Consider the following 10,944-nt stretch of genomic DNA (forward strand, 5'->3'; position numbering starts at 1 on the left):
GATTTATATCGCAGAATTGATAAAATTGCTCAGCCTTACTCTAAACGCCTAATGTGACATATATGTCACATTTCACATCTCTGCGGGTTATTTAAAAGAAAATCTCAGAAATGTGTTCTATGTGGTCTTTTTAGTCTGTGTTATGCTGCACAATTATGGGCAAAATGATAATCACGATTATTTTGATCAATATTGAGATCACGATTATCATGATTATTTGTTAATTTTAACCAAACAAATCTTATTGTCACATAGGCTAACTGCTTTCACATCTGTATTGTGCTATTCCTGCCAATACATCCATATTGTGCTACATTCCTCCTTTGTTGAAGGATACTATGAAGGAGTATGCCATTTCAGCTGTTGTGCGACCACTTTCCACACATGCGTGTTTGCCGTGAAAAGATACAGGCAACGCAATTTTCTGTTCACGTTAACGGTGTATGTTAAAATGTGCCCAGTATCTACCGGACGAAATAGCAACGCGGATTACGGTTCCACTTAAATGTCTGCGTTGCGCTCTGATGCGCCAAAACAGACGTTAGAGGCATCAGAAACATCGCTGCATGTCACGCTAGTAAACACTAATAACACGTTACACAGCAGGTAACGTTAGCCTACCATTAGCTACAGTAAACACTAATAACACGTTACACAGCAGGTAACGTTAGCCTACCATTAGCTACAGTAAACACTAATAACACATTACACAGCAGGTAATGTTAGCCTACCATTAGCTACAGTAAACACTAATAACACATTACACAGCAGGTAACGTTAGCCTACCATTAGCTACAGTAAACACTAATAACACGTTACACAGCAAGTAACGATAGCCTACCACATGCTACAGTAGTAACTGGATTAAGGATTAATGCTGACAGCTAAATGGTGTAGTGTGACTGTATTTCACTGTAGAGGATTCCAACAGCGGGACATACAACAGTCTGCTGCTAAAGCTATGAGCTAAAAGACTCAAACTAGCACTCGTCACTGCTGTTGTGACGGGACAAAATGTTGCGTTTACTGGTAAACCTCGTGCCCGACTTATGACCGACTGCTATCTGTTGTGGAATTTTCCTCACGTTACCCTGTCCTCTGTGACTGTCTACATCTAAACTAAGCTGTGCAGTGCAGGGAACAACTCTGATTGGCTCATGGATGCACGTGATCAGACAGAAAACAGAAAAAAAAAAAACTTTGATACGGAGTGTTCTATGAATGGAATGACGCATTTTAAATATCGCTCGATCACGTGAATTTCATTGTGGGAAGCCAAAATAGTGATCATGATTAAAATTGGATTAATTGTGCAGCCCTAATGCCCCCCGTAATTTCCTTTTAAGAGGGAATAGGTCTGGGTTCTTATGGGTTAAATCTGACGTCTTCCTTATCAAAACAAACATTTGTAATTGTTTTCTTATGTATTGCTGATTCCTCTTCAGGCTGAGTGACTGTAACCTGTCAGAGAAAAGCTGTGAAGCTCTGTTCTCAGTTCTCAGCTCCCAGTCCTCTAGTCTGAGAGAGCTGGACCTGAGTAACAACAACCTGCAGGATTCAGGAGTGAAGCAGTTGTCGGCTGGACTGAAGAGTCCACACTGCAGACTGGAAACTCTCAGGTTAGTGTTCAGTTATTTGAAAACCATGACCGTCTGAGCTGTTATTTTCTTTATACATTTGTTATGAAATGGACTGACAACAGGCCAACCTTTCAGAGAGAAGCTGTGAAGCTCTGTCCTCTGTACTCAGTTCTCAGCTCCCATTCCTCTAGTCCTCTAGTGACTCAGGAGCATGTCAACAGTGTATTGTCTTGGTTCACGATATTTTGCTAAACATCTTTGGTTCAATGAAGACAGAATCAACAGTGCTCTATATCGTTCATTTATTTTCTTAATAGACACACTAACTGAAGGACTACATAAACAAACCTTTCATAGTAAGACACATAACCCCACCCCCAGGTAATCAGTTCATTGAAAACAGATGTGTCGGTGGCATGATGTCACTGTGGATGTGCGATGGTTTCAAGCACCTAATAGTTGCAACACGGCACATAAACTGGACTTGGATATACAGTTAGGTTCATGTATATATATATACTGTACAATGACATGATTGTGTTATTTTGGCAATACATTTTAAATGAACTAATGATTACGTGCTGAAAGTGCAATTTCAGAGTATTCACAGCTATGTTGAATGGACTATGCAGGGATTATGGTCGGATCCCATATTTTAGGGGACCAAAGCATTAGTTGGTTTGCATCTGTTTATATGGAAAAAAGATCTGCCTGAACCAACACTACACTCCATTAGTGTTGACGACAGTCATTTTAAACTGTGGACAGATGTATATGACTTAACATGAAACTAATTTTTAGAGTACTGACGTGTGTGTGTGTGTGTGTGTGTGTGTGTGTGTGTGTGTGTGTGTGTGTGTGTCTGTAGTCTGTCAGGCTGTCTGGTCTCAGAGGAAGGTTCTACTTCTCTCGCCTCAGCTCTGAGCTCCAACCCCTCCAATCTGAGAGTGCTGGACCTGAGCTACAATCATCCAGGAGACTCAGGAGTGAAGCTGCTGTCAGCTGGACTTAAGGATCCAAACTGGAGACTGGAAATTCTCAGGTATGGAAAGACAACAGCAGCTCTCACACTGTTTCTCTGTCCCTAACTGATGAACTCTGGTTCATGTTTAATGGAGGATCTGAGTGAAGGAGTATGAAGTTGATTCTGACTTTGTTTCTTCCTGCAGGATGGACCATGGTGGACTGCAGTGGTTGAAACCTGGTCTGAGGAAGTGTGAGTGTGTTTAAAGTTTGATTCATGAGAACTCAGCTGCATGTTACACTAGATTTTTACATTTTCTTGACTGAAGTACGATGATACGCAAACGTAACAAAGTGAACAAAGTGATCTAACAGAACTAATAAATATATTTCATTAACAGTCTAGCCAACAGAAAGCTAACTTTGTTTCTTTTGACTGTCACTAAACTGGAGAAAGTTTAATGAACTGTATTTGCTGATTCTTGGTATGAACATTAGCTTCAGTACATCGGTCAGAATGCATCTGACAGGACCCCAGTATCAGTTTACTGCACTTTATTGTGTTAGGTTGAAGGCACAGCAATGCACAGGGAACTTATTCACTTCAGACTAAATCTGTGAACCTGAGGCTCTGCAAACAGAAATGAAAGCACAAAGTTAGTGCATATTAAATACAATCCAACAATAAGTATGCTTCACATTCTTAGGATACAATTATACATATTACATGTTACTCAATTTACCTTAATATCAAACTAAAGTGCTCAAAATGCCATAATATCAAAGTATTATACATTTACAAAGGCTGCCATCATAAACCAAACACATCCACTAATACTTTAACACAATATGAAGCTGTTATTATGGAGGATATATTTATTCATAATTCAAATTGAAAGTCCAAAGAGAAAACGAAGCGAGATCAAATTAAAAATATTATTATTTTACTACGCTACTTGGAAAAATCATGCCATAATTAAATTTAAAAAAGAAAAAGGAAACTGCAGAAACAAAGCTGAAATGTAAAATAATTTGAAAATGTAAAGTTCAATGTAAAAAGTCGAATTTGAAATGCAAAGCTTAAATATAAATGCTTAAACTTGAAATCTTTGAAATCTTTTATTGAATGAAAAAAACATCAAATATGAAACTCAAAATGTGAAATGGAAAAGCTTAAATAGAAATACTTAAATTATTATTATCATTATCTCAAATAGAAAAAATAAATTTAGCTTAAATTTAAGCTTTGCATTTTAAATTTAACTTTTTAAATTGAACTTTACATTTTCAAATTATCATTTTACATTTCAACTTTGCTTTTTCAGTTTCCTTTTTCTTTTTTAAATTTAATCATGGCATGATTTTTCCAAGTAGCGTAGTAAAATAATAATATTTTTAATTTGATCTTGCTTCGTTTTCTCTTTGGACTTTCAATTTGAATTATGAATAAATATTTTCTCCATACGTTATGGCAGTGACAATATTCTACATAGAGCCTTAATTAATTAAATTAATTCCCATTGCCTATACAGCCCCGTTACATTGGTAAACACTAGGAGTGTGACGAGACACCCAGCTCACGAGACTTGAACTTCTACTGAATATTCTACTAGAGGCTTACATTGGTAAACACCGCCCTCTAGTGGAGAAAATCTAAATTAAATTGACATCACTTTGAATCACTTTCAGCTGTAAATCTGTAAATCACCATCAGCTTGATTTATAAACTGAATGAATTGTTATAACTGGATTGTTGAAGTTAAAGTTTGTTAAACATCATTCACAGCTGAATATGATATGGAAGTTTAAATGATTTTCTTTCAGTAATTGTCAGTAAAGTTGTTAATAAATCATCAGATGATAACCTGCAGCTGTATTGTGTCTTGTTCTCTCCATCAGATGTCTGTGAACTGGAACTGGACACAAACACATTAAACGGAAAACTCAAACTGTCTGACAGCAACAGGAAGGTGACAAATGTGGGAGGGGATCAGTCATATCCTGATCATCCAGAAAGATTTGACTTCTGGTCTCAGCTGCTGTGTAGAGATGGTCTGACTGGTCACTGTTACTGGGAGGTCGAGAAGAGAGGAAGAGTTTATATATCAGTGAGTTACAGAGAAATCATCAGGAGAGGAGGCAGTAAAGACTGTGTGTTTGGAGGGAATGATCAGTCCTGGAGTCTGAGGTGCGATGATGTTGGTTACTCTGTCTGGCACAATAACAGCTATACAGCCCTCCTTTCCTCCTCTGTCTCTGATAGAGTAGCAGTGTATGTGGACTGTCCTGCTGGCTCTCTGTCCTTCTACTCAGTCTCCTCTGACTCACTGATCCTCCTCTACACCTTCAACACCACATTCACTCAGCCTCTCTATCCTGGGTTTTTGCTCTGGTCAGCTGGTTCCTCAGTGTCTGTGTCCTCTGCAGGACTGAGCGTCTCTCCTGTAGACAGAAAGACAGAAAGTTATAGCTAGATATATAGATATGTATTATCTTGTATGTTTTTATGTAAAGGACATTATGATTCTCTATCTGTGAAGTGTTCTTTAAATAAAGCTATGTTGAATTAATCAGAAAGCAGCAACGATTCATAAGAAAAACTTAAATTTGTGTTTAACATATTTTTTGTAATTCATCCTCGTTATATGTTTGTAAACATAACACTGAAGTATATGTTGACATGTTTTGCTGGCTATACTCTGCATTTTGCTTCATTGAAGATGGGGGCCTTAGTGCTGCATTGTGTATCATGTATTGTGTAGTGGGTTGGTCTGGTTCCTCATTGTCTCTGTGTCCTCTGCAGGACTGAGAGTCTCTCCTGTGGACAGAAACACTGACTGAAGATCAGCTGCTGAAATCAAAGTTCAGTCTGTTCACCATCACACACTACAGACCAAACATTAATAATTTTTGCCAATAAATCACATGTCAATTTAAACATTGGAGCCCACCTATCTCTATTCTCCTTTTCACACCAAATCCGAAACTTTCACTTGTTTAGTCTTCCACAACTTTTTAGGTTTCTGCAGATTTCGGATGGCGATTAAAAACAAGCCAACCGCTAAAATGACTTTTGTTTAATGTAATCAATAGATTCTCTCAGACATCAATCTCTGTTCATGGGTATCGATCCATTAGACCTCGCAGCATAGTGTTCTCTTTGACAAACAAAATACAGATTATAAAGACAAGATCTGGGGAAGTACAGCAGTTAAACTGTCTGCTCTTTATGAATTACTCTTTACTTGTACTTCTCTTTGTTTTGTGTTACTTAGTTTTGAGTATATATTATCTTGTATGTTTTGATGTAAATCACATTATGATTCTATCTGTTAAAAGTGTTCTTTAAATAAAGCTATGCTGAATTTGTCATGTTTTTGTCCTTGTCAAGTTTCTGTGTTTTAGTTGGTTTCACGTTTTCTGTTTGTTTTCATGGACTTCCTGTTTTATTTTGAAATCCACTGTTTGATTACATCCCTGGTCACTTGTCTTCCTGTCTTTGTTTGTTTCCCGCCTTTTATGTTCATCTGCCCCCACCGTAAGGTGATTCACCTGTGTGTAGTTGTCTTCCCATTCCCCGTATATATATATATATTGTCCACTTACCCTTTGCCAGATTGTTGTTACTCCTCGTGTGTCTCACCCTCCAGCGTTTTCTAGTGTTTGTTTCCAGTGTTTCCTGATCTATTGCCTGAATTTTCGACCACGTCTTCATCCTGTTGGATTTGTACCGTTGCCTGGATTGTTTATATTTTAATAAACAAACTCACCTTCTACTCCAAGTTGAGTCGAGCATTTGAGTCCGACATTGTACCCGTGACAGAATTAATCAGAAAGCAGCAACGATTCATAAGAAAAACTTAAATTCATGTTTAACAATTTTTTTGTAATTCATCCTCCTAATTCATCCATCCATCCTCCTTTATATGTTTGTAAAAACACTGAAGTTTATGTTGCCATGTTTTGCTGGCTGTACTCTGCATTTTGCTTGATGGAAGATGGGGGCCTTAGTGCTGCATTGTGTACCAGGTGTTGTGTATTGGGTTTGTGGTGTTATGCCCCTGGAGGCCAGGGTGAGCATATCATGCTCTCACCTATACACACCTGCAAGCTAGAATCACTCTGATGTTCCCTTTGTGTCACTACACCCTGAGGAAGGCTCAAACCGACAAACGCTGGTGTATTTTTAATGTCTTGCCCTATTTAATAAAGGCCTTTTATCACTATTTGTAACCAACCTTGAGTGCCTGGACTTGATTTTTATGACTTTCTTGGTCATAATTCTTCTTCCTTTGTTATGTTTAACAATGTTTACACATGCCTGTAAGTCCAGCTACATTATACTGTTAGATTTATAATGGAGTTTGGTGGGGGGGAGATAAAACTAAACAGACATGTTTCAGTTATTATCTCGCAGCATTCAGGACCGTAATGGAAGAAGAAGATATTCATCTTGACCGGACAAGCAGTCGATACGTCCCGGCTGCTGCCCGGTGTCCTGTCCTGGAAATGTCTCTGGAGAAAAAGAACATTGTTCACAGCGGCGAGCTGAAGGAGAGCTGCACCAAGCTAGCCACAGTTAGCCACACTGGCTGGACAGGAAACAGGGAAGTTACCTTCAAAATAAAAGAGCAACATGAAGGGTGAGTAAGACCCAGTTTACTATGCAAGAGTTTGGTACAGATACATTTCCATGACATGAATTCAAGTAGAATTAAAGTAATAAGTTTGGACTAAATGAGCAAAGAAAAAAATAGTTTTGGCTTTTCCAACTTTAATGGACAGGACAGGTGAGAAAGGGGGAAGACATGTAGGAAATCATCACAGATCGGAGTCGGACCCTGGACCTCAGCTTCAAGGCATAAACCTCTGTGTGCCGGCTCTACCCACTGAGCCAACCCGGCCACGCAAAGAAACAAATTAACCTCATTGTTGGTTCTGTTGATCGTTGTTTTCTATGGTAGAAAATTACAATAAATGTATACATGTTAAACACTATAACAAATATGTACAATAAACCTGTTTTAAATTCACTGGTTAAAATAAATAAACTAAATAGTTGCTGATTAATGTTCTATGTATTAACTAGTTGTTTGAGTTTTGTGATTGTTTGTGTTTTTTGACCATCAAAAGAGTAGATGTTTTATTCTGTGTATATTTAAAACGACTGTGTGTCGAAATAGGACTTCACCCGACGTGAAGACGCAGCAATACTTTCTTTGTTTCACCAATTCCACTCGTCTGTGTAAAGATATTTGCCAATAAAAACAAATTTGATTCATATTTAACGTATGTAATGTGTTACAGGGGTGCAGTCTTATTTCAGCAGTCTCTGCCAATGCTAAAATAAGACTGCACCCCCTAACTCAGGATTGTAAAGTCTAACATTGACCCAATTAGCTTCACTTACATTTCATGACCTCTATGTATGTGTCTGTGTGTCTGTATCACACACACACATTTGAAGCTGGAGCTCCTGAGGTGGCAACACAGATTTAAAGTCCTTGTTCAAGGACCAAACTGTGGAGGAGCTGAAGCAGAACATGACATCTGTATGTTCAACAGTCTGAGCAATGTCCCGCACTAATGGAGTTCTGAATATCTGTTCCTTTGGATGACACTGATGCTAGTTAGTCTCTGTCAACACTGATTCAATCTCAAATATATTCAGTTTAATATTATATATGATAGAAAAATCCTCACAGTTTGAGAACCTGGAATCAGAATATTTGGGATAATTATTTGTATAGCACCTTTTTAAAACAATAGTTTACAAAGTCAATAAAAATGTGTCTCTGTCTGATAATTTCCTTTCCTCCATCTCTTATTAATCAATGTCTGTGATGTCTGTCCCACACTACCATCTATGTTCTGTAAGTTGTTCTTCTAAACAAAAGAGCAAATTAACATTCAGAAACTTCACGGGACAAAGGAGGAGACCACAGATCATTTTTATAAACCTCCATAGAAAATTAAAGACTTAAATTCTGGTTTCTATCTCTGGGGAAACTCTGAAACATTTAGTGTGTTTGGCCGAAGCAAAAACAAAACTACTGTCTCCAAACTTAGAGAATAAAACCTGATTTTATATTCCACTGACATGACAAATAAATGTGATACTATTAACCATGTTGGAATAACATAATGTTGTATTATTTTCAGCAGATTCTCCCAGGTACATCCACTATGCAGTTAAAGAAGTGATTTAAACAAGGGAATCACTTTTCAGAATAGTTGATTCCTCCAGTAGATGCTGACTCTCCGTCTGCCTTATACATGTTTTATATATATATTGTTTGGTATTTGAGTTGGGTTTCAAAAAGGGGAAAAGTAAAAGAAACCGCCTGTTGAATTAGATGCTCTATAAAACAGGATTTATAAAACTATAAAAGGACAAAATAGGAAAACAACTTGATGAGTGTCTGACTAATTATAGGGAACTAAAGTAGCATTTCAAAGATAAAATAGGAAGATGTAAATATAGTAGATATTTACCTGACAGGTGGATTCTGAAATAAACCTGAAAGAAAAAGGGAACAAGTGAGTAAGAAACGAAAGAGTATTTTATTTTATTATTGCATATGATGTGGGGGGTGCACTGGAATATCTGTTGTCATTCTGTGTTGAATGTTATTCTAAGAATAATACCAACTCATGAAAACCTTCTAAGACGAGAAAATACATGTTTGTTTCTTACCTTTTCAAACGTTCCCGTTGAGTCTGTGTCTTGTTTCACCTTTGCTGCCTGATACCCAGAGAAAGAAATCCACTGCTCATGTGAGTAACGTTACTTCCCGCTACCAAACACACAGGCGTCGTAGCTTCAGAGAGACTTCAGCCATGACACCTTGAAGTGTGGAGTCTTTCTAATGACCTATTTTCACAGTCTGATACTTTAACAGTTTTACAAACAAACTGAGGGTTTCTTGACTTGCTAAATTGTCCTTTAAATTGACAAACATCATATGTGTAATTCATGGGTCAATTCTAACAGGATCAAAATAATTATTGGTTTCTCCCCATTCACTACAGAACATATTTTATCTGAAATAAGGTCCCATGATGGTCCAGAGGAAGGGGAGGGACTTCACCTCTCTTTAGAGCTCAACAGTGACCGACGGCTCTGGGTCCAGAAGGGATTTTTTTCCCCGTTCAATAATTTTATTGAAGGGTGAAGCATGGGCCAAGGAAGAACCCATTACATTTTGGAGAGGACACAAATAATGAGCAGATACAAAAAAAATGTACCCACTTTTTGAATGTCTCTTGTCCCCTCATATCTCCGTTGACGTTTCATTAAAGGTGTTTTATTTAAAGGAACACGCCGACTTATTGGGACTTTAGCTTATTCACCGTAACCCCCAGAGTTAGACAAGTCGATACATACCCTTCTCATCTCTGTGTGTGTTGTAACGCTGTCTGACGGCCGGAGCGGCAGCAGGCCAGCACATAACATGCAGGTGAATGGTTCCAGTAATCCTACTGCTCGGAATTGTGACAAAAGTGACAAAATAACGCCAACATGTTCCTATTTACATGTTGTGATTTGTAGAGTCACAGCGTGTACAAAAAACAAGGTCACATGACACACAGCCATCTTCTAACCTTAAACAAACCAGGAACTATATTCATTCTACCACTTGGGCGGAGTGATTTGCTTTGCATCAAGCCTGTCTCACTCCGCCCAAGTAGCAGAATGAATATAGTTCCCGGTTTGTTTACAGTTAGAAGATGGCTGTGTGTCATGTGACCTTGTTATTTGTACACGCTGTGACTCTTACAACATGTAAATAGGAACATGGTGGCGTTATTTTGTCACTTTTGTCACAATTCGGAGCAGTAGGATTACTGGAACTATTCACCTGCATGTTATGTGCTGGCCTGCTGCCGCTCCGGCCGTCAGACAACGTTACAACACACACAGAGATGAGAAGGGTATGTATCGACTTGTCTAACTCTGGGGGTTAAGGTGAATAAGCTAAAGTCCCAATAAGTCGGCGTGTTCCTTTAAGGGTGGAGCATGGGCCAAGGAAGAACCCATTACATTTTGGAGAGGACCCGAATAACGGGGTGGATACAAACATTCTGTTACTTTCAATAACATTGCGAGATGAGAGAGCATTGTGCTGCATTCATGTGGTGTCGGAGCAATACAAAAAAAAATGTTTTCCCAAATTGAGGGGAAGTCATGTGAACTTCCCCTCAAGTGGGTTAACATCGTGAAATAGATCATGGCTTGGCAGAGGTCTGAGCTGTCCGAGTGTCCTGCTTTAATCATGTGTTAGTGGGCGCGCCCCAGATGGAAAGAGGGAACTGAGAATAAAATCCATTTTGATCACAGAAGGAAACATGGCACACATTAAAGCAACAGAGAGACGTCTGTAAACTGTAAGTACTGCTT

General features: G+C 38.4%; 1 protein-coding gene across 1 annotated transcript in view; it reads left to right on the forward strand.

Moving 5' to 3' along the window:
* Positions 1-5,576, forward strand: part of LOC116046776 (NACHT, LRR and PYD domains-containing protein 12-like) — an 83,834-nt gene extending 78,258 nt beyond the window's left edge. Inside the window, exons 14-17 of the mRNA XM_035996641.1 lie at positions 2,449-2,622; positions 2,750-2,796; positions 4,443-4,943; positions 5,306-5,576. Coding sequence (XP_035852534.1) covers positions 2,449-2,622; positions 2,750-2,796; positions 4,443-4,943; positions 5,306-5,352 — 769 coding nt within the window. The 3' untranslated portion in view covers positions 5,353-5,576. The remainder of the gene's footprint in view (positions 1-2,448; positions 2,623-2,749; positions 2,797-4,442; positions 4,944-5,305) is intronic.
* The last annotated feature ends 5,368 nt before the right edge of the window (positions 5,577-10,944 follow it).

Source organism: Sander lucioperca, chromosome 21 (genome assembly GCF_008315115.2).
Source record: "Sander lucioperca isolate FBNREF2018 chromosome 21, SLUC_FBN_1.2, whole genome shotgun sequence".
Taxonomy (NCBI): domain Eukaryota; kingdom Metazoa; phylum Chordata; class Actinopteri; order Perciformes; family Percidae; genus Sander; species Sander lucioperca.